This window comes from Podarcis pityusensis, assembly GCF_964106645.2.
Source record: "Podarcis pityusensis genome assembly, chromosome: 7".
In the NCBI taxonomy this organism is placed as follows: Eukaryota; Metazoa; Chordata; class Lepidosauria; order Squamata; family Lacertidae; genus Podarcis; species Podarcis pityusensis.
This window is the reverse complement of record NC_138031.1, coordinates 34,601,674-34,626,682: the sequence shown is the minus strand read 5'-3', so window position 1 is coordinate 34,626,682 and position 25,009 is coordinate 34,601,674. Positions and strand designations below refer to the sequence as shown.

Genomic DNA, 25,009 nt, shown 5'->3' with positions numbered 1-25,009 from the left:
TTTTAAACTGATGTTTGCTCTTGGAGAACCAGGTGTCCAAAAATAAACTAAATACCCCAAGGTCAAGTAAGAGTCTCTCTGAAACAAGTAATCTCCTCACACATGGAACAGTTTTGTTATCGGGGATTCTAGAAGTGTTGCATGATGCAGGTCAGTTAATTTTTAAATAGTCATTTTATATATGTATTTTGTGACATATGAGTACCCCAAAGCATTAACTATGGTTAATATATATCCCTGGAAAAAAACATACCATATGGTTAAATATTTGTGTAGTGAGTTTTGCCACAAAGATAAAGTACTGGCCTTCAAGTCCAAATAGAAGAGATTTACAATTTAAAGAGGCTGGTGATGAATGTGCTTCATTTACTTCAGTCTCGATAAAATGAAAACCATATGGCTTTATTATTGAAATCAACATGAAATCAAACGCTGTTCATATCCACATAAATCTCAAGAGAATTCTATATGGGCCAGGACAGAAGATTGTAAAGAGGTAATGGCAAAACAGTCTCTATCAGGCTGAATATATCAAGAGCGTACCTATTTACATGAAATGACAGAAATTGCTTTAAAAAGACAAATGCTTCAAAAATAAAGTTCGGCAAACAACTCTTATCTTGGGAGGAACACCACTTGATTAACAAAACATGAGCGCTCTGTAAAATTCAATTGAAGAGAATCTCATGAGCCTACCATGCTGTCAATTATATTGGACAGTTTGACCTGGCAATCATATTCTCAAACACATGTAGGTATTACTAATACAGGCAAGATGCTGGCTTATAGCTTCCACTTGGATTGAGCCAAGCCATATGCTTTTTATGAGCTCTTTCTACATGATGCTTTTCTGCTGAGGAGCTGGTACTCTCAAGATATCAGTAGGAAGATCAGTGCCACAGATGAAGGGATCAGCACTTTTTCATATTCTTTCATAGAGAACTAAAGCCATATGTTCGTTTTATTCATATATTTTATTAGCTGCAATATTTCTGTATCTAGCTGCACAGCTACCCATATCTTATGATGGTAACAGCATTTTTGGACTCTGTTATACATTCCCATTGTGTTTTTTAAGCAAGGCACATATGTAAACAACTGTGTGTGTGTTTATTGAAGCAAAAATATATTTGGGAAGATTAATCCAAATCACCAATATTCATATTTTATTCAGAATAAATGTTGTCTGGCTCCGCATCCTTCCCTTATACATCAACATATATATTGTCCTGATTATATACAGAGGATCGACCCTATAGTATCCCATGAAGGTATGCCCTGATTTAAGGTTAACTGGTATTTTCTTTCTTTGCTCATTGGTTATTTTGTATTATTTGGTGTTATTTTAATATCTTGATTAGAGTGTAAGTTGCAGTGAGCATTTCTTTCAATAGAAAGGCAGGATACAATTGGAATAATAAATAATAAATAAATGAATTTGTGGACCCTGGCATGTGTGAGTGATAAGCAGTCTGTCACATTAGCAGCAGGGGTCTCTAATGAGGGTCTCTAACAGAAAGTCAGTTTCAATAATAATTTTGTTGGGCATGTTGAGCTGGTTCCCTTTTCCATCCTCACATGTCAGTGACTTTTGAAAAAAAATACTGAATTTTAATTTCAAATATACCAATTATACAGATTTGCAAATGCAATGCTAGATTTGCCTTGTGGTAACAGGACAATTTCATCTGGCACTTACTTACCTGGTTGAAATTAATTACACATCCTCCTTGGGAGACACATTTCAAAAAAGGAATTGGTGGCAAAACCATGGCAGAATTGGAGTTTGATTGTGGGTCAAGAGCGGTTCTGATCCCATTTGTGGTGAAAAGCTTAGAGGACACACCAGTTAGAATGCTAGACAAGAACTTCCATTGCTTCTCTCCAATAAGAACAGAATAGCAACAGGAAGTTCTGTCAGAGATTAGCATTATTAAAAGGTAAAGGGACCCCTGACCGTTAAGTCCAGTCGCTCTGGGATTGCGGCGTTCATCTCGCTTTACTGGCTGAGGGAGCCAGCGTTTGTCCGCAGACAACTTCTGGGTCATGTGGCCAGCATGACTAAGCCGCTTCTGGCAAAACCAGAGCAGCGCACGGAAATGCCATTTACCTTCCTGCCGGAGAGGTACCTATTTACCTACTTGCACTTTGACGTGCTTTCGAACTGCTAGGTTGGGAGGAGCAGGGACCGAACAACGGGAACTCACCCCGTCAAGGGGATTCGAACCGCTGACCTTCTGATCGGCAAGCCCTAGTCTCTGTGGTTTAGCCCACAGCGCCACCCGCGTCCCTGCCATTAGTATTATTACCTCAGTATATTTTGCAGATGGGGTAGGGAACAGGCTTATGAGGCACACCATAAGGCTTGCCTAAGGTCACTAGTCTACTATTTGAACTGGGAGGACTTCCAGCTCACTGCTAATAACCACTGCACTATTCCAGCTCTGTGAGTTGCACACTTAAAAATCTACACTTTAAAAAGAGGGCAGCGCTGGTAGGCTCAGTAAACCTTAAGTTTTCCCCAAATCATGTACAATACCAGCTTTTAGAGACAGTATTTCTTTGGCTTCTTTGAAGCCTCCTATCTGTGGATCCAGCTCCCATTTATATAATCATAGGCAGTTCTTCAGCCTATATATCAAAAATATTTCAACATGTTATGAAGTTCAATGCATTTGAATGAGCGTTAATGAGGCCTCATTGAAAACGATCCACTTCAGGTGCTCAGATGTCCTTTTCAAAGTGTGAAGGGAAAAATGAATGGGAAGGTTTCAGTGTGTTGGGACAGCTGTGGAAAAATAGGGTGGCACTAATTAGGTCATATTTCTCAGTAGTTTGGGAGATGAATGTAATCACTTGAGGTTTCACAGTTCTACATTACGATATTTCCAATGAGTCCAAAATGATGTTATGGATAGCTACTTCTTCGCTGTTCAATTATTCTATAAGTCTCCTTCAAGACTATTTATCATAAAAAAAACCATAGTCAGTTCCCTGAAGCAAAATGTTCTGCTATGTGGCAGACTAAAATGATTCGCCTTCCTACTTTAAAGTATAACACATGATTTTATCTTGAACAAATCAAAAAGATGATGAAGATACTATCTATTCAAAATTATATTTTGCTGAGTGCTAGAATGAGGTAGTTGTTATTGGAAGGTAGGTCTGATTTCAGGCTTGATTCAAAGTATTTATAACTAGGACAAGCCAATTCAGAGCCTTCATACTGCCTGCCAATCATAGGGGGTCAATATTGCAAATGTATAGCCCTGGTACATGGTCCTTTACTTTTAATAATACTGTGCCCATTTACAAATCACCAAAAGAAAGAAATGCATTTACAGAAAAGAGGACAGAAGAGGATATACATTTGAATTTTAAAAAAAAAATTGATTAATTTAAGGATGACACACAGGCAACCTAGTTAAAGGAGGGAGGAGGAAGAGCACACCTTAGATGCAGGTGTGTAGTACGTCCTTGTTTTCTGTCTTTTTGCATACCTTGCTAGTGGGGTCAAAGGTCTATTTCCTGATTTTATTAGTTCCTCCTCCAGAGTTTTTGACATCCTGTGCCCCACATGAAGTTTAAAATAAATAGCTTGCATATTTTATAGGAACTAGTTATAAACAGTATATATACAGTATTATTAATTAAGGGCTCAATTTCAGTTAATTAAAAGTGTTTAATCAATTAATATAATATTTAGATTTCACTTAAAATAAGGTTTGCAAATTAATTACAGTGGTACCTCGGTTTAAGAACAGTCCTGTTTACGAACAATTCGGTTTGCGAACTCCACAAAACTGGAAGTAGTGTCCCAGTTTGCGAACCTTACCTCGGTCTAAGAACAGAATCCGAACACTGGAAGGACACCGGTGGCGGGAGGCCTCATTAGGGAAAGCACACCTTGGTTTAAGAACAGTTTCGGTTAAAGAATGGACTTCTGGAATGGATTAAGTTTTTAAACTGAGGTACCACTGTACTGTAATTAGTTTCTAACCAACTTACCAATTACAGTGGTAACTTGGTTATCAAACTTAAACTGTTCCAGAAGTCCATTCAAAAACCAAAGCATGGCTTCTGATTGGCTGCAGGAGCTTCCTGCACTCAATCAGAAGCCACATAAGCTGCGTTGGACATTGGACTTCCAAAAAACATTCGCAAACCGGAACACTCACTTCTGGGTTTGTGGTGTCAGGGAGCCAAGCCGTTTGACAACCAAGGTACCACTGTAAACATTTTGGCTATAACATTGACTACAAATGGGGAAAAGATATTTGAGTGTGATGTAAAATTTGGTACTTTATGACTCTATTTAACAGCAGCAAACCTGAAACCTTAGTTTCAGCCTTTGAAATGGTTAACAGTAAGTAATTATATTGTGCAATTCAGTCCTGAAATCTTTCTTTTTTTAATTAAACATCATCCATCACATCTGCACATCCTGAAAATAGGCTTTAAAAATATTAAATGATAATACGTATTCAACATATAATCCATTGTAAATCTTGTTAATGGGTACACGTGCTTTCCTCAAAAGAGCACTCACTTGGACTCTTCAAAAAGATAATGAGGGCCTAATTTGAAATTTCCTTAGCATCTCATCTAAAGTACAAAAACAACAAATACAAAGGGAACATTGACGGACACCTGGAGAAACATCAAGAAAGGGGAATAATCGTGAGACACGTCTGCTGTCGATAAATGATTCTTTTGTGCATGCCAGAGACAAATAATCTCTTTCATAGGAAATATGGAAGCAATTTGATTCCTAAAAATAAATATTCATGTCAAATTATTTGCAGTTTTTCAGTAGTGAGCAGCAAAATAAGGGTACCCACAGCCCTGGAGCATGGTTTGAAGGCACACAATGCAACAATGCTACTGAAGCCAACAGGACCACAAGGCAGCAGTCACCTCAGGTGGTTGCTCCTCTCCTGCCTCTCTACCACATCCTTTTACCACACCACCCATAGCCACACACACCTGCCACATCTTGCAGTAGCCTGCTTCTCTTCAGGCTCCTTTTCTTTCCCCATGGCAGTGGAGGAGGTGGTGGAGCAGGGGAGGCAGATTTTATTTTTTTAAACAATTTTTGCCTCAAGCAACAAAATGTCCTGGGCTGGTTCTGGAAGTTAAGGATGTCTGGAACTTGCCTGTGTACCCCAGCTTGAGTTCCCTGAGTTCCTTGGAAGAAAGCCAGCATATAAATGAAATAAAATAAAGTTGTCGGTACGCAATTGCCAATTATTTGAATCAGTGGTGTGGTTTCAAGTGCATCCGTCACAAATGTGAGTTCCTCTTGTGTCTTTAGACACCAGAACTGGCTCCAGGTTTTGGAGGAGTCTTGGGCAAGACACCCTCAAACATCTCCATCCCTCAGTAAGCCCACCTCCTCACTGCCATTATCGCTAGCAGCTCCTCCCCATCATTACAAACAATGCCAGGCAGAGACCCAATGAACAAGCAGGCAGTGGCATTTCCTGCTGCTCCTTCTCAACAGCAAGAGATGGATGAACAAGCAAGCAGGTTGTTAGGATGAAGGGAGAGCAGGTTCAGGGGCCTTTTGTTAACTGTGCCTGGGTGCTTGGCTGATACCTGACAATGCTGATCCTTTATGCCAGCAATTAATAAAAAGCGGGTTAAAATAAGAACACTTGAATTCTTTTCAAAGTTACCAATGATGGGGCCATGTCTACTTCACCACTGACCATAAATGCAGGGTAGTAGTTTATAAAGCCCTAACTCCAGCAAGCTACTTTATTTCTACAAGTTTTGAGTGAAGTTTTGCAAAAATGCAAAGAAGGTACTGCCTTTCTTCCAAAAGGCAACATTTGATAAGTAAGCTGGTTATAAAGCATGGGAAGGGTTATAAGGTGGTAGCTTTTGCTTAGGTACAGGACATTGCAAATGCATTGTAGTGCTTTGCTTTGAAAAGTCAAACTGCGAATAAATTAATAGGAAAGGGAAGCCCTGAGAATTGTCTAATGTATTGAAATAGGGGTCTGCCTGCTGCTCAACTCAAAATAATGTCAGTAGAGTGTGGCAGGTTACAGAAATGAATCACTGCCTTGCTCACAAAGCCCTGTCAAGGAGAAAGAAATGATAACAAGCCCCAAGTCTGCTTACCAGGAAATCTCATTATACTAAGGTAGAGTTCAGATGTCAGAACAGCAATGCAGCGAGTATCAGGGGAGAAGGAGAATGTGCACATTTTATTCTACTGTACTGCACAAATAAGTACCCTGATTCAGTTCTATCTACAAATGTAGCTTCATACACCACTTTAAAGATACAAACACATTTCATTAAGTATATTGGGAACAAATCAGGATGTGCATTTTACAAACAACGTATTAATTAATGAGCACAATTCCTATCGCTTAAATCCAGAGGAGGATTGTTCTGTATAATCTTGTTTCTGCTTACACAAAGTATGTTCTTATAGTTGCCCAAATTATATACACTATTCAGTCCCTAATCAACATACCACAATCACAGAATCAGGTTTTACAGCCCAGCTGCTTATGCCCCTGCAGGTTTTACATCCCATAGTGCCTGGTTTAGTACCTCTTTCATACACTTGGGTGCAGGGGAAGTTTAGAGAAGTCCTTGGGCAAGCTATCCTAGTGCAGGCTTCCTCAACCTCGGCCCTCCAGATGTTTTGAGACTACAATTCCCATCATCCCTGACCCCTGGTCCTGCTAGCTAGGGATCATGGGATTTGTAGGCCAAAACATCTGGAGGGCCGAGGTTGAGGAAACCTGTCCTAGTGGAATAACACCAATGATAATGCATGTCTGTGCACTCCCTGCAAGCATCTGGGTGGGAGTTGTATGTCTAGACTCTCCTATGTAAGTAAGTATCCACTTGAAAATAAATAACCAAGTATTTGGAATGTGTTTTCACACACCTCTATGGCATTTTCCCACCCATTAAGTTAACAATGATATTTTTTTGCTGGCTGGTGCATGTTATACTGAATCAAAAAGCAAAACAAACCCCCAACAACTTCCCATAATGTTACTGAGATTACATCGTATAGTGAATGAATGTTCTTGGAAGAGGAAAAACATCATTTCATTGAACTTGACCAAGTCTAATATGACTGGCATTTCCCCAACAGCATTCTTTTAGTTACTATGGTTACCTCCTTAGTACTTTATCTTGCGTCTGTATACTAATCTGCAAGTTTCCTTTTACTGGAACATTTGGGAAACAACAACTATATCCTCCCAAGGTGCCGTCTGATATTTTAGGTACTATTGTACTTAGAACGCTTTCGAGGAAGAGGGGATTTAGATTTTATTTTGCTTTCTTGGTTTGCTCAGAGTGCTTCCAACTGATTAAAACAATTTAAAAGTTATTGGTAAAACATGTTCCTAACTTTGTACAGGCCTGCTAATAGGCATCCTTCTAAAACACGGAAGATGAAACATCTTGTTTAAATGCTACCACTTGTTAAAGTATTAAAGAGAGGAAGGGGAGAAGAAGAGAGAGATGCAAGTTTCCAAAGCTATAAAACTACACAGCCCAAATTCATTAAGCTTAACCTAATGGAGTTACATTAAGGTATTGCAGGGGGGTTGGACTAGATGACCATCATGGTCCCTTCCAACTCTACAATTATGTGATTCTATTATTAAAGCACGTCTTTCAATTGCTTATATTTAGGATAAATCACCACCATGTGTTCAGAAACTACTCTGGGTGATTCCAAGAAATAATCCAGGGCATTGAAATGAGGAGGCTGATTTGCTATTTACAAATATTTACTATTTTTTAGATTTACACAGCAACATAAGACTTTGGCAGTGTGTGGAATGTTGGAGGTACAATAAACTTCCAGTTTATGTATGTAGCATTTATCAGAGCAATCCAAGGCCCTCCAAGCTGCAGAGGTGTTGGTTGGTTTAGGTGGAGATTCCTCTCTGCTGAGCTCTCTGTGTTAACGGGTCTCCCACCAGCTGTGGCAAAACATGTGGATGGGCGACAGGCTGACTGGTGGTGTTAGCTGATGGGTGATTGGAGTGTGTCTTACTCCAGGAGCTGGAACAAGTTTTCATGGCATTGAAACTGCTGCTATAATGGAGGTTTTTAAGATCCTTTTAAAAGCATTTGTTTCAATGCAAACTGTTTCCAGCTCCTGGAGCAAAAGGCACTTCCATCAGCCTTTGGTGGGTGGGAGAAGTGTGTGTTGCTCCAACAAAGGAACAACTGAAGACTAACTTTAAATTCCAGATTCTTGCTTTGAAGCCATGTCAGTACCATAGGACATCAGGTGTGGGGTAGGTGGGCATGGTTTGCCAGAAATAGCCTGGCAGGCCAAACTGGGAGCCAGGCTGAGCCAAATTTGGCCTCTGGGCCAGAGATGCCCCAACCCTAATCTACACGATCCTATGGAAGGGAACAATGCCCTATTGTACTTCTCTTCCACCAACACACCATTTATACTGTATGCTGTTTTAATTATGTTTCTATTAGCTGCCTTGGGAACACAACTGTGTTAAAGGCATGGGATATATACTTATATATAACCACCACACACACACACACACACACACACACACACACCATGTAGTAGTAGTATGCAAAATGAACCAGGGCTGACTTCAGATTCTAAACACAGATTCCTGCCCAATCTGCAATCATATTTATATATTGCAATTAAGTCTGATTTACAGAAGCAACACTCTGGAGTTTTGCTCATTTTTTGTCATCTATTTGAATTTTTTCCCCTTTTTTGAAAAAAAAAATCTCTTCTTACTTTGGTCAAAATTCCAGCAGCTTTTGAAACACAAAGCATGCTTCCATTATGCAAGGATACCACCATACTCTTCCTAATGAGAAACACAGTTCTTGTGACATGTCCTGAAGAATACAAATGAGGAAACCAGCAGCAATTTCAGCTGATCTGTCAAATCTTTGGAAAATTGGACAACAGGTTCTTGGCACATTTGATAAAAAATGCAAACCAGCAAAATTCAGCAGAGCCTCAAGTGCAGTGCCTTCTTAGCTCCCATTATATAATTTATTATAATAATTATATACATATAATTATAATTATTATCATTAGTTTATTTAAATAATATTATGAAATAACATAGTACAATATATCTTCACTGAAGGAAATCTACTTCAACTATTTTTTCTTTATATGGGGGGGAGGGTTAGGTACTCTCCTGCCGATTTTTTTCCCATTTTTTTCATTTTTCATTTTTTTCATTTTATTTACCTTTAATTCAAGCAAATTATTTTGAGGAATTTCTTGAATTATTAATTACTTTGAGGAATGAAGATTACTGTTGTCAGGGCTGCCTCAAGTCTCAGCTCACAAAAGACCAACGCCTTTCTTTTCTTATATACAAAAGTGTTTATTGCAGTTCATTGTTTGCTTCAGATCCGAGGCGCGCAGCCCTACGTCTGCTAGGCTTAGACCGCTGAAGTCCCTTCTGAATCTGTCCCCGCCCTGCACCAGTTTAAGAGGCTTGCGCTGCTCCACCTCTTTCTCTCTTTCCTTTTCCGCAGGGTCTTTCTGCCCGCTGGGGTTTTGCCCCTCCTGGATTCCTCCGACGCGGAATCAGACTGCTCTTGCCCCCTCCTGCGGGCTTTGGGACCTGGCCCCTCCTCCGGGCTCCCTGTACTTCCGCGCGCCTCTACATTTGAACTTGGCGCGCGCCCCCAACCTCTAACTTTCCTTTTGACAGCTACGCTACTCCCTTCACTACTCCCCTCCCCTTCCGGGAGGGTGGCTTGCTCCGACCTCCCTCCTTTCTCTACTGCCGGAGCCGCCTCCCCTGATACACTGGAACCTCCACCCCCTTCGCTGCACTCTGGCGGGGAGGCTGGTCCTGACGCCCAGCTGCCACTTTGGGATCCCCCGCTGGCCCCCTGCTCCTGACAAGTCCCCCCTGGGGCTCCCCTGGCCTTGACCACCGGCGCCCCCTTCTGGGAATCCTCTGATTCGCTGGAAAGACTCATGGAATCTCTAGAGTCATTGTCATCCTCTTCCTCGCTGTCCTGGGATTCATCCCCATCGCTCTCCATCTCCTGCCTACCCTGTGCCTCTGTCCCTGAACCCCTGACATCCATCCCCCCCTCAAAGCCCCCCCTTCCCCCCTCCCGCTGCTCGGGCGCAGGTTCCGGGAGCTCCGTTGTAGCGGGGGTAGACGCTGGATACAGTTCATCGACGTCGATCTCCTCTGCTTCCAGTTCAGTGTATGCGTGCTCGAAACCGGGGTCCTCCCCCAACACATCCAAACCCTTCCCTCCCCCTGTTACTTCAGGCGATGCTGCTTGCCAAGGCCCCCTTCGCCACCCCACTTCTGGTTGATCGTCCCACCAATAAGAGCGGTCCGTGTCCACCCCCGAGCACGATCCCCTTGGAGGGCTCGATTCCGGCGTGGTCTCCTCTGCGGAGGAGAACCCCCGGAAGGTGCTGCCTGAAAGTGTGGGCGTAAAAAGCCAGTCGTCAAAATACTCCTCTGGCATGGGCCTGTGTGGGAAGAGTGCATGGAACTCGTCTTTAAGAAGAGGTTCCTCCAGAGCATAATCTGGCACCCAACTGTTGGCGCTGGCCGGGGTACCTTCCCTGGCGAGGAGGTATTCCACTCCCTCCTCCCCCCATCTCGAGTCCAGAATTTCCGTGACCTCGTTGAGTGTCGGGGTCCTCGGTGACTCCCCCCCCCCTGGTGATTCTCTACGTGGGTCTGGTGCCGTCCCTGGCTCCTGAAATCTGTGTGGGGCCTTGTAGGGTGTAAGCACCGACCTATGAAAGACCGGGTGCATTCGGGAACCTTCTGGGAGGGTCAACCGAAAAGCTACGGGATTGATCCTGCCCTCAACTTGGTATGGCCCTAGCTGTTTGTGTCCTAGCTTCTTCTTAGCTAACGACTTGGCCGGCACCGCCTGGGCTGCTAACCATACCCAGTCCCCCACCTGGATGTCTTCTCCTGCCCTCCTGTGCCTGTCTGCCTGCACTTTGTAGGCATGTTTAGCTAGTTCCAAGTGCCGTCGTAGCTCCTCGTGGACCTCCTGCAATTCTGCTGCTAAATGCTCAGCTCCCTGCGACTCCCCCTGCGTCGTTGTCTCCAACGCCGGGAAGGTTCTGGGATGTCGCCCATTGTTGGCGAAGAACGGTGTCACCCCCGTTGACGCGTGCTTCGTGTTGTTGTAGGCAAACTCGGCCATCGGTAAGTAGTCCACCCAAGTTGCAGGCTTTTGATTGGCGTAACATCGCAGGTACTGCTGCATGATGGCGTTGACCCTCTCCGCTTGGCCGTTGGTTTGCGGGTGTCTCGCCGACGCTAAGTTGATCTTGACATTCAGGATGCCCAGGAGCTTCTGCCAGAAACTGGAAATGAATTGGCGACCCCGGTCGGACAGGATGGACCGCGGTAAGCCGTGCACCCGGAACACGTGGTCTATGAACAGCTTGGCGGTCTGTTCCGCTGTTGCCACCTTCGCGCAAGGAATGAAGTGCGCCATCTTGGTGAACAGGTCTACAACCACAAGCACCGCCGTCTTGCCCCGCGAACTGGGCAGATCAGTAACAAAGTCCAGCGCCACCCGTTCCCACGGCTGTAGTGGCGTCTCCAGCGGTTCCAGCAATCCCGCTGGCTTCTTGTGCACTGGCTTGGACCTCTGACAAATGTCACACCTGGCGACGTAATCTGCGACCTCTCCCCGCATCTGGGGCCACCAAAAGTCTCTGGCTACTAAGTCCGCCGTCTTTTCTTTGCCGAAGTGACCCGCGCTGGGTGCGTCGTGTAACTGCTGTAAAACCTTCGCGCGAAGATCGTCTCCGGGCACGTAGAGAGCACCTTTGCGGGTCAGCAGACCGTCGCGTATCTGGAATTCGCCGTCCTTTGCTGTCCCTCTTCGCACCTCCTCCATCTTGGATTGTGCGAACGGATCCGTCTGCAGCGCGCGTCGTACCGCGTCCAGGTCCACGGCGGCGGAAGCGCACGCCCACGCTTGCGGTGCGAAAATGTGCCTGGCTGCCACTGGTGCCGCTTCCTCGAGATACTGCGGTTTCCTGGAGAGCGCATCCGCTATGACGTTGTTGTCTCCCGGGATATACTCTATCCGGAAATCGAAATCCGCAAAGAACTCCGCCCATCTCATGTGCCTCTGGCTCTGGAGCTTCGCCGTGCGCCAATACTCTAGGTTCTTGTGGTCCGTGCGGACCTGCACGGTGTGCTTGGCTCCGATAAGGAAGTGCCGCCACGCCTTGAAAGCCGCGTGGATGGCCAACAACTCCCTGTCCCAGATGGTGTAGTTCTGTTCCGACTTGCTGAGCTTCCGGGAATAGAAAGCGCAGGGCCTCCAGTTCCCTTGCGGATCTTCCTGCAAGAGGACGGCCCCCACTGCTCTGTCAGATGCGTCAGTCTCAACCCGCATGGGCCTGCCGGGATTCACGTGTAGCAGCTGGTCTTCGGACGCGAAGAGACTCTTAAGTCTCCTGAAGGACTGCTCCGCCTGGTCCGTCCAGGTGAACTTTTTCTTCTTGGAACTGAGGGTGTCCGTGATAGCTGCCGTCTCTTTCGCGAAACCCCTGATGAACTTGCGGTAAAAGTTGGCGAAACCGACGAACCTCTGGACCTCCTTCCGATTGCGCGGACTATTCCAGTCCAACACCGCGCGGACTTTGGCGCTGTCCATGGCTAGTCCCTTGTCTGACAGCCGGTAGCCCAGGAAATCCACCTCCGTCACGTCGAACTGGCACTTCTCCAGTTTGGCGTAGAGCCTGTGCTCCCGTAGCCTCTGCAGGACCTCCTTTACGTCTCTCTCGTGAGTCTCCTGCGATTCTGAGAAGATCAGAATGTCGTCGAGGAAGCATACGCACTTCTTGTAGAGGAGTCCTGCTAGCACGTGGTGCATGAATGCTTGGAAACAGTGGGAGCCATTTTGGAGACCAAACGGCATAACTCTGTATTCATAGGTGCCCAGCGGCGTGAACATGGCCGTCTTCCACTCGTCACCTTCCCTCATGCGTATTAGATTGTATGCTCCGCGTAGATCCAACTTGGTGAAGATCCTCCCCTTCCTCACCGTCGCGAGCAGGTCGTCAATCTTGGGCATGGGGAAGGCCTTGGGCTTTGTCATCGAGTTGATGGCCCTATAGTCCACAATGAGCCTTTTTTGGGGCGTGTCCTTCTTCTTCACGAAAAACACAGGACTGCCCCCCACGGCCTTGGATTCTCGGATGAATCCCCGCTTCAAATTGTGATCTATGAACTCCCGGAGTTCCTGCATTTCATCTTCAGACATGGAATACAGCTTCGCAGTCGGCAGCGTCGCCCCTGGTAAGAGGTCAATTGCACAGTCGTAGGGCCGGTGGGGTGGTAATTGGTCAGCTTCCTTTTCACAGAAGACCTCCAAAAACCCCTTGTACTTGTGGGGCACTGCCTGCACCATGCCTAGATGCAACTGCTGCCCTTCCTCCTGGCCCTCCTCCTCCTGGCCTGTCTGGATGCAATGTTGTGCGCAGTAGGACGAGCCAAAGGTGAGCTGCCGCTGGTACCACGCTAATGATGGGCTGTGTCTATCCAGCCAACTCATGCCTAACACTATAGGCGTGTCTGACAGTTGGGTGACATTGAAACTGATGACCTCGCGATGATTCCCAATTTTCAGCAGCATGGGTGGCGTCTGTTGTACCACTTGCCCACCCAGCAACTTTCTGCCATCTACCGTGACGACGTTCAGAGGCAGCGTGGCTGGTAGTAGCGCTATGCGATGCTGCTTGATGAACTGCATCCCCACGAAGTCTGCGTTGCTCCCTGAGTCAATCGTAATGGGGACTTCCAGGGTGAGTCCATTAGGTAGCTGGAGAGTAGCAGTGAGCTGCACCACTGGCTTGGGTGGTAAGGGGTCTGTAGGCTGCAAAAGCGCTGGGGACTGCTTCACTGACTTGCCTGGTGGAGCCCCAGCATCTCTGCTTCCATCCAGGCATTCTCGTTTCCCTGAAACTGTTCTCCTTGGAACTCTTCCCCTGTTACTGTTGCTAAGGCTGCAGTGTGCTTCTGGAGCCTCTGGGGACACTCTTTAGCCATGTGCTGTGGGCTGTCACAGATGTAACACTTCCTGGTCCCTCTAGGAGGCTTCGCCTTGACTGCTCCGGACGCTGAGGCTCCGGCAGCTGACTGAGCCTTTGCACGACCCAGCTCCATTGGCTCCTCCCCTCCCTTCAGCATAGGCGAGGGATTTGTACGTCCCAGGTCCCTGGGAAGAAGAAAAGGAGGCGCTCTAGCTGGTGGGCGGACGTGACGCCCCTCCTCACTGTGCCAAGGGCGTTCTTCGTGGCGCACCCCTATCGTGAGTGCCCTCTGGACGACGTCTGCTAGGGTTTGAGGTCTGTCTCCCCTAGCCAGCTCATCTTTTACTGAGCCATGAAGCCCCTCCCAAAACAAGTCTCTCACTGCCAGGGAGTCTTTTTCCCAGCCCAGCACATTCAGCAATGCAAAAAAGCGAGAATGGTACTGACGCACTGTAGCCTTGCCCTGCCGCAATCCATGCATCTCCTGGCGCGCCACATCAACGTCAACGGTAGATTGGAAGCAAGCGTCCATGGCTTTGATAAATTCGTCAGAGTCCCTGCGGGCAAGACCATCTTCGCGCCACAAATTGCGTAACCAGGTTCTAGCTTCCCCATGCAAATGCGACACAATAAAGCCTACTTTCTCCTCCTCATCTTTGAAGTCTTTTCGAAGCAAATGCAGCGCGTATAGGACGTCTGCTCTGAAATTGGGATAATGCTTCAGGTTCCCATCGAAGTGGGCTACTAAATTGCCTCCCCTTCGTCCGAGAGCGATTCCCTCTGATCTGGACCCCGGGAACCCCTGTTTGCACGCCTGATCCCACCTGGCTTGCAGATCCTGGCATCGCGCTTCTGCTTCGGCAACTGTCTTCTGAGAGACCCGTACTGCAACGGAGAGTTCAGCGACTGTGTTTTGCAGGGTCGTTATCTGCTCCTCAGTAGTCATGTCTGCCAAACTTCGTGAGCTTTGCAAAAAAAAATTTTTTTGCAGTTTCTTGGAGAAGGGACTTACTGTCAGGGCTGCCTCAAGTCTCAGCTCACAAAAGACCAACGCCTTTCTTTTCTTATATACAAAAGTGTTTATTGCAGTTCATTGTTTGCTTCAGATCCGAGGCGCGCAGCCCTACGTCTGCTAGGCTTAGACCGCTGAAGTCCCTTCTGAATCTGTCCCCGCCCTGCACCAGTTTAAGAGGCTTGCGCTGCTCCACCTCTTTCTCTCTTTCCTTTTCCGCAGGGTCTTTCTGCCCGCTGGGGTTTTGCCCCTCCTGGATTCCTCCGACGCGGAATCAGACTGCTCTTGCCCCCTCCTGCGGGCTTTGGGACCTGGCCCCTCCTCCGGGCTCCCTGTACTTCCGCGCGCCTCTACATTTGAACTTGGCGCGCGCCCCCAACCTCTAACTTTCCTTTTGACAGCTACGCTACTCCCTTCACTACTCCCCTCCCCTTCCGGGAGGGTGGCTTGCTCCGACCTCCCTCCTTTCTCTACTGCCGGAGCCGCCTCCCCTGATACACTGGAACCTCCACCCCCTTCGCTGCACTCTGGCGGGGAGGCTGGTCCTGACGCCCAGCTGCCACTTTGGGATCCCCCGCTGGCCCCCTGCTCCTGACAAGTCCCCCCTGGGGCTCCCCTGGCCTTGACCACCGGCGCCCCCTTCTGGGAATCCTCTGATTCGCTGGAAAGACTCATGGAATCTCTAGAGTCATTGTCATCCTCTTCCTCGCTGTCCTGGGATTCATCCCCATCGCTCTCCATCTCCTGCCTACCCTGTGCCTCTGTCCCTGAACCCCTGACAACTGTGTTCTGCTATTATCAAGCTTAGTACATTTTATACTAAAATTATGTAGGGACTAGGAAAGATTCCCCTCTGAAACCTGGAGAGCTGCTGCTAGTCACACAGTACTCAACTAGTTGGACATAAGGCAGATTCCTATGTTCCACTAGGTAGCCTTCAACCCTCATGCACTCCATCTGCAAAATAGGAATGTTAACATTATCCTGACTGCAACCAGCAACTGACACTATGGCAAGGAGGTGGACCAGTAGTGTAACCAATTTGCAGAGATGTTAAACCTAGGCCCTTATACAGGGCTTGAGCATGAGCCTATCAACCAGAAACTGCTTATGCCAGAGACCCTTAAACTAGAATTCCTGAGCCAGATACTCCCAAGGGACCGTCTCCCTCCAGACTGGGGCCTTCAGGACCTGAATTTCTTGCTTCCTGGCATAGGCAATGTATATGGCAGAAGCAGAAGTGAGAGGCAGGACCTCATGGAGTATTAGATTCCAGGCCAGAGGACTATCCCTTTAAGGCTCTTTGCTCCAGGAACAGACAGAGACTGGGACTAAAATATTGCCTCAGTTTGAGTGCCAGGCCATGTCCCAATAGGATGACTGTTTGGAGCTATCCAAGGTCCTGCACCTCCAATCTGCTACCTACCTGATTGATTAACTATCCAAGATGTCATCGGGCTTCTGCTGGAGGAACTGGATGGGGGCTCCTAGTGAAGAGAAGGCTGGTTCTTCAGGAGCGTCTGGCTCAATGATCCCTCAGACTCATGTTCAAAGTCAGGACCGAGGTCCAGATCATTATATGTGGACTTCTACTCATGGTCAATGGAAGACCATTTTATCATTAATACTAAACAGTCTTACAGAGTAGTAAAATTATTGAGATACAGTAAATTTGTTGGCAGAAGTAAAAATAGCAACCCAATTTCCAAATGTTTCAGGAATTTTTTTAAAAATCCATTTGGCACTGAAAGATTGCATTATGGAATTGTCATCTTAACAAAATAGTGATGCTAAACTGACTGGCTTGATGTTTACAGACCAGAATGAAGAGTGTAATTACTATCTGTGTATATACACTGTACTAAAATGAAGAAATCAAATAGTCAACTCAACAAAATTCTGTATGGAGAAAATATTAGTTCTGTGAACATATATGAATTGGGGAAATGAATTAAACTAGAACAGAGTTCACTCTCGTGGAATGAGCTTTCCTGCCTCTTTCTTTTGTCTGAACTCCCTGAAAATTCCTTTCCTGTAGATTCGGAACTCCTGGGAATAGCGAGAGATATGGTGGAAGGGACTGCAGAGTGGGAAGTTGGCAGAAATCACTCCCACACCACATGAATAGAGGAGCAACAAGCCAGAGTGAGTAATTCTTCCCTCGTGGGCTGAACTGGATGCATAACTGTTGCATTGTCTCTCTTTAAATTTCTGTTATAAATGGTGTGGTAGAAACCAAAATTCCATGGAAATAGTCTATTTCTGTTAGAGTCACTGGGAAATAATGCACATGCAAAGCACAATGAAAATAGGTCTCTTGAGACAAATAAAGTTGGATTGCAGCTCAAACATGCTTGATCCTAATTGCTGCAATTTTGTTTTTTAGGCTCAAGGTTCCCCTAGAGTAAGAGGAGATGTTTCCTGTTAAAACATTCTGGTGCTGATGGCACTAAAACAAAAGACAAAGTACTGAGGTTAGGGTGTCTGAATTAATGTTTCCATTTGTGGAGGAATTCTGAACTCAGCATGAGTTGTAGAATGGACACGTTCTATGCGCCATTCATGGCAGGTTTCATAAGTGAAATGGATGCTATAATATTATTTGTAGGTGGGTTCATGAGGCAAACATAACTAATGTATTTCAGTTTCCAAGAAGCCCGTCCTCACAATCAGGAATTGGATGCAAATGCACCAAAGTCTTAACATGAGAGCAATCATAATTCCAAATGCAGCGTAGCCTAGAAAATAGCTGACCGAGAGACACATTAAGAGAATTCCAGGAAAGACAGAAAATTCTGGCTAACAGGAAGCTAAGGTTAAGGTCAAAGCTGATGGGACATTAGTTGCATAAATAAAATAAATAGCAGCCATGTTTGACCCTGGAGCCACAGTGGAACAATAGAGAATGAGCCAGAAGAGTTTAACCTTCCCCCCCCTTCCATGATCTCAATGTAAATTGTACCTGCAAACAGAGCTGGCCCAATCATGAACTGAAATGTGACAGCCGATGCAAACAGCAGATGCACAGAGGTGAGGTAGTGTCCTGAATGCCGTGAGCTATGTCCTGATAGTGCACACAGTGAGCAGTATAATCTATCTAGGCAGAAAGAGCAATAGTCCCAAGGGCAATGCTAGAGAGCAGTCAGACAGTCCAATGTTCAATTACAGGCTCATGTCCAATGCAATGAGAAAGGTTGAAAGTCAAACTGTAAGGCCAAGTTCCTGTCTCTGAAGAAGTTGGAATCCTAGAGTGAGTCCCAAAATCTAAGTCCAGTGGAGCTCCAGAAACAGTCAAGTTATGGTCTGTCAACAATGAAAACTGAACAGACACAAAATCTCTGCCTTGCTTTTCTTTTGATTCCTCCCGGTTTTATTGGATGCACCTGAGCTTGCTCTAGCAAAGTAGCTGTGCCTGTCCCCTTAATGAAGCATATGATCATCACCTGCCCTGAGCTCAATCAAGCTGAATGACCACCATGGTTTTCACCTGATCAGCTAGTAAGCTGGGCTGTAGTCTCTTGCCTTGCTCAGTCTCTTAAAGTGTACTTCCTGCTCATCATGTATTCAGAGAAAGGGGCACCTCTGGTTCTGGTGTCTACTTCCCCTGGCTCCTGTGAACTGTTGGCTGCCCCTTTGACATCCTCTGGTGTCCATTGAGCACCTCCAAAGTGCCAAATCTCCCCTTCCTCAACTTCAGCTTATCCCTCTCTTCCCTTTCCTCAGTGTCTGCCAGTTCATGACAGGTGGGGAATTGGTGTCCCTCAATCTCCCACCTTGCTTCCAGGTCAGTTCTGTACGCCCCAGAGAAGCAGGAGGCTCCTGCTCCTGCCCACGCCTCTCCTCCTGCTCCCTTCCCGACCTCGCTCTGCCAAAGGGCCTCTGAACAAGGATGAAGAGAGCCACCCAGTGCTGCTGCCACTAATGCACAACAAAAAAGAAATAGCCGTGAACTGGATGGGCTAGAGGGAGATGGTGGCAGAGGCAGCAGGACATGGAGGTAGGAGGTACCAGAGGTAGGAGAGAAGGAGTAAAAGTGGGGACAACAGCACAGTCTCTTGTGCTGGTCCTGCCTCTTTAACTGTTATTTAAGCCACTGGAGGCTTCCCTCCTGGTGCTAATTTTCCATGGGGCAAGTTTCAATGGGACGGCAATAGGGGGAAAGGGTTGAACCCCCCACTTCTTCCATGATGCCAATCCAATGCTGCTTCGGATGGATGCTATATTGCTATTATTTACTAAATTTGTATACCACCCTTCATTCAAAGATCAAAGGGCAGTTCACAACATAACAATTCAAAATGAGAACACAAAATATATAATAAAATAAAACCAGTAACCCCACCCCCACAAACACAGAATGTTAATCAGCCAAAGGCCTGGTCAACAGAGAAATGTTTCTGCCTGGTGTCTAAAGATATGTTATGAAGTTGCCAGGTCAGCCTCCCTGGGGAGAGCATTCCACAAACAGGGAGCCACTGCAGAAAAGGCCCCTTCTTGTGTTGCTACCCTCTGGACCTCTCGTGGAGAAGATACATAGAGAAATTACATTTATATTAACAATGAGCATGCTCATTGTATTCACTCAATTAATGCCACATCTAGTTTAACAGCTAGACCCACTGGGTGTCCTTAGTGGTATATCTCCTCTGTAAAATGGGGATAGCACTGATCTGCATCAAATTATTGTTCTCAGGACAAATAACACTATTATAAAGTACTTTTCATGTTAAAGTCCTGCATAAATTATTCTCAGTAACAAGGATGTGTGTATTCAAGATAGTGCAAGGAAAGGAAGAAATAAAAAATGTGCAGTTGATGAAAAATGAGGCCGCAGAATATAGTTTATGCACAGCCTGCTTTGTTTGGATGAATTAATTCAGTTTATTATTTTGCCAGAAGGCCATAATACTCTTCTAGTGTGTTAATAATAGATTTTTGGGGAAAGTCAGCTAGGAACTATATGTGATTTTGTCTATAGCTGATGGGTTCATCCCTTATGGTCAGGTTTTTTTTAAAGCATAGGATTTTCTAAACTGTGCTTCATTTTCCTAGCCCCATACAAGGAAATATTATTTTATGCATCCTTGGATGCAGTGCTCAACTGAGTCCTCCATGTGCAATAAATATAAAACATGTTGATTGCTGCTGCAGATGGCCAATTATTGTTGTTGATGACAGTGTATAATCTTATCTTATTCCAAATGGCAAAACTGTATTGTCAATAATTAATTATTGCATGAAAGCTTGACAATCCATAAAACTGTGCAAATTTTGTTAATTTTAATTTTAAAGAAGTTTTGCTCACCCCAAAACATTATCAAAATGTTGTTTGTTTGGCTTTCTGGGCATGAAATGCAGCAGAGATCCTGCCAATATAAATATAAAGAACACTTTGTGGAGCCTAAGGTGGGTTATAGTCTGCTGTGATATCTGTGAATATTTTATCTGACTGGGAAAAATTAACTACGTACATTAATTTCAAATGTCTGCATGCTCCTTGTGCTGGCATTTGCTCTGCATGACAAGGAAGAAGGGGGGTGATTGTTCTGGACTCAATAGCTTATTGAACTAGCATGAAGAAGCAAGCAGACACTATGGCAGCTAGAGTGTCTTCATACCTTGCTTCTTTCATATTTGAACTGCAATAGGCATGTGAGCAAACTGCTGGATTGGCTGGATTGGCTAAAAAAAGCCCAACAACTCTGGGCAATCCTCCCCCAAAAAAGTTCAACAACTATGGGCAATCTCCCCCCATTTTCTTAATTCCGAGCCCCAAAAATAGGGGGCATCTTATACACAGAAAAATATGTGTGTGTGTACACACACACGTATTTTTCGATATATATATATATATATATATATATATATATATATATGCTGTAAGTCGCTTGGAGACCTTCAGATGACAAGCAACTTAATAAGTTCAATGAATGAAAATGAAATGAAAAAGGAGCAATATATCCCCTCCACCTCACAACTGGACCCTCAATTTTATATGCATTTTTCTATAGTGAGTCTGGTTCCAGCAAATTACTGTTAATTCTCAGCATTCGGTAGATGTAGATAAACATTCATTGAAAAATCAAATGGAATATGATTATTTTAGTGGTAGAGCTGCAGCCCTGCAAATTAGCAATGATGTGTAAGCTCCACAGTATCTGGAGAATAAATATATTTACAAAGGGAATTAGAATGTGTGTTGAGTATTTAATTCCATGAATCTTTCTGGAGTTTAATTTCACGCCACAGATTTTCTGATGAGGTGTGTGTGGGGGGGGGGGGCAAACAGCTCAAGTTCTGGACAGTGAAGATATAGTGGAATGCCTGCTAAGTAAACTCTGTGGAGTTCAAGTAGGCTTGCTCACAGGAAAGTTTCTGTAGAATAGCAGTTCTCTTAGGATGAAAACAGATGAGATGCATTATTGGATCACCAGACATTTTGATTTCAGCTCAAAAGCAGCCATGGAAGCCCTCAAATAGATTGGGGCACTTGGAAGTGTACATTAATGTCCCTCAATTCTATTTTCCCAAGCAAAATCACTGTCAGGAGTGTGTGCAGGAGCCAGGCCCTGTGACCAGTAGGACTTTGCAGGGCTGGGGCCTTCCTAAGTTTGTTCTGAAGAGGTAAGGCACAGGTGAGGCCAATTGGTAACTCACAGCTCCTGGTGGCAAGAGCCGGGAAGAGATATAAGGTCAGCATTTCCCTTTGGCTCTTTGCCACAGCAACATGTTCCCTGCCTTGCTGCGTTTGGCTCTTTGACTCCTTGGTTCTTGATCCTCAATCCCTTGATTTTGTGACTCCTTGCTTCCTGACCCTTGAACCCTTGGCTTTTTGACTCCCGGCTCTCTGACCCTCAGACTCTTGGCTTCCTGACTCCTGGCTTCTGGACTCCTGTTTCTGCTCCCACCCTGCCATCTTGCCCATGGTCCCAACGTCCCCAGGCGGGACTTCAATCGCCCGTGAACTGGACCGTGACAATCACCTTCCCAGAACTGCTGTTAGTTCTATGAGGTGGGGCACGGTTAATCAAGGGACAATACACAGACCTGTCTTGTCCCCCAGCAGGACTAATATCAGTTGGCGGGGGGAATCTGTGTTGGGGAACAACAGTGGATAATTGTTATGGTGGAAAGGAATCTCCTGTAACTTGTCTATTTCAGTTCTGAGTCATAGCAGAACAACTATGGTCCTTCAGCCAACCTGTTTGGAGCTCATCAGGAACTACAGGGCAGAAAACCAACCATTTCACTGAGATTATTATTGGAGTAAAATCTTTTATCAACTTAGCATCTAGTTTATAAACCTTGAAATCCATCTCCTTGAAGCATCTTGTATTCTTGCAAGATCCTGCTCCCACCATCCCGTGTGTTTGAATGTTTCTTCTCCAGTGTTCTGCAAGACAACCCACTGTGTGTGTGTGTTAAGGCAGCCAATTCAGTCTCCGGACCCCCCCACTACACCCCCATTTTACAAATTCTCAGCGCTGCCAATTGTTCATTCACTTCTCTTGAATGACCTGGATGTGAGGATAGGGAACTCCCTGCCACCCATATGCTGAATATATGAACTATCAAGTTTGCCCAGACTGTGTCACAGAATCTTACCAAGTAGCATGTTTATTAATTACTATGTACTGAATGAGCTTTTATTTTCTAGATTACATGAAACAACACAGGAACAACAGTCTTCATCATTCATGCGTTGAGCGGGAGTTCCCTCAGAAATCACAGGACAGATGACCAGTGTTCTGGTAAGGATGTAGAGACATGAAAGTCAAACTGTTTTGAATGAAACTGGGTCAGTGTTGGCCACATACTTAATATAAAATTGAATGTTTTGTTTTTAAAATCTGATGCCTTCTCCAAAGGAAGCATATAATGTTGCCTTACTTTCATGTCTCCCCACTTTTGTGGGTGGGGTGCTGTGAAACAGGCAGCCATTAAGTAGAGCACAGTCTTGTATTCACGCATTTCTCTTGCACTGAGGTCTCAACATACTGACAATAAGGGAAACAGGTGTATCAAAGGTATGTTTTGCCAGTTCTTTGTAGAACTAAATGGAGGTTACCTTTCTTCTAAGCCCTGCTATCTTATATTAAATAAATTATTTAAGTTTATCCGAATGTAAGATGGGAAAATCTAGTATGTTCAATTATTTCTGTAGATTTCTGTAAAAAGCATTTTACAGTATGATCTTATACATGTTTACTCAGAAGCAAGTCCCATTGAATTCACATAAATGTGCAAAGGACTGCAACCTTAACCAAGCAAATCACATAAAAGGTAAAATAAATCACAGGATTTTTCTTTTTTAATGCATCTTTTTATGTGATGTATTCATAATTCAGAGTAAATTGAGCTTTTTAAATATTGTTGTACATTATGCATGTAGTTATATTATTAAAAATATGGAAAACACTGACATTGTATGCTTCAACAAAGCTTACATAGTATGTATAATTGTGTATTATTATAGCATGGCTGGAGATGATAACCTTTATAATTTTTATCCTAGCTTATGCTAATCTTATTTCTAAATATTTCATTCTCTTTCAAAACTCTTTGCTTGTACATTAAGAAAAAAGTCAAATAAAGGCAGTAAAATGAAAGGAGCCCATTTGAAGTCCAGAGATGTCGACAAAGAATTTGAAAGGTTTATGCAAATATTTTGCCTACAGCTAAAGTAATTCTAATGTAAAATGTTTAAAATATATTACAGGAATAAGAGTACTACCAAGAAAAGTCCACTTTCCATCTGAAAGTAAAAAATGGTAATATATGCAAAGCTCTTACTCTTACTATAAGAAAAAATTAATCCAGCCTCAGTACACATAAAGTAGGGATCATAAGTAATAGACAAATAGCAATGATTGGAATTAATGCCACAATGTATTACTATTACTATTATTATTATTATATACTATTAAAATGTCTTAGTCACTTTTTTGCCAAGGAAACTCAAAGCGATTTACAATATATAAACACACACACACACACACACACACACATACACAAAACCGGCATAAAAGAAAACAAAGAAAAATCTAAAAGACAATTTATATAATTAAAAGCTACATAATGTTTTCGCTTGTTGCCTAAAAATATGTAATGAAGGTGCCAAGCGATCCTCTCTGTGGAGAGCATTCCACAAGCAGGCAACCACTACTGAAAAGGTCTGTTGTGTTGCCATCCTCTGGACTTCTCATGGAGGGGGACATGAAGAACCATTATCATATAGAATTTTAAAATTACTTACTATTTTATAAACCTGGAAGGGTTTTGGAGCACATAGAGTGATGTAAAACCTGTGGGTGTACTCACAAAGTAAGAGGTCGGGATCTAGGGGAGAATTCCTCTTATGGGATACTCCTGTTGAAGGAAAAGGAGGCAGCTGTTTCCACCAATCCCTCATTCACCTACAGTTGTATTTGCATCCCAAAAAGATGTTCTGGAGGATTGGGGGACCCACCAGAACAGCATGGGAAGTGGCCCTGGGGGCTGGTGCAGCAATAAAACTCTGAGTACATTTTCAAAGCTAAGCAGGGTCCAGTATGGTTTCAAATTGGATGGGGGACACCACAGGTTGAGATTCCTGCATTGCAGAGGGTTGGACCTGATGGCCCTTGGCGTCCCTTCCAACTTTAGAGTATGATTCTATGAAAAGGGGAAAATCAGTGAAAATTGCCTCCCTTACTTACTCCAGCATAAGACAAGCCTCCATTGAATCTGTCCCTTCAATAAATGGAACAAACAAGGGCAAATCTTGATCAAAGAATTGTTGACAGTAAATCCTATTGATATCAATGAGAGTTAAGCATTTACTTGTGCCAGTTATCATAGATAACTTTGGAGAAAACATAAATATTTTGATAAATATATTTTGGTCATTCCTTTTTTACAACAAGGCTAAAAGTTTATTTTACAATATTTCCAACCATCAATTTTCCTTCTCATCT

General features: G+C 44.5%; 2 protein-coding genes across 2 annotated transcripts in view; one reads left to right on the top strand and one right to left on the bottom strand.

The window, feature by feature from the left end:
* CPA6 (carboxypeptidase A6) overlaps positions 1–25,009 on the bottom strand; it is a 396,768-nt gene that overhangs the window by 75,264 nt on the left and 296,495 nt on the right. The gene's annotated exons all lie outside the window — the stretch shown is intronic.
* The window catches only part of PREX2 (phosphatidylinositol-3,4,5-trisphosphate dependent Rac exchange factor 2), a 110,045-nt gene continuing 102,215 nt past the window's right edge, over positions 17,180–25,009 (top strand). The window contains exons 1-2 of the mRNA XM_081013262.1: positions 17,180–17,198; positions 22,711–22,804. Coding sequence (XP_080869388.1) covers positions 22,790–22,804 — 15 coding nt within the window. The 5' untranslated portion in view covers positions 17,180–17,198; positions 22,711–22,789. The remainder of the gene's footprint in view (positions 17,199–22,710; positions 22,805–25,009) is intronic.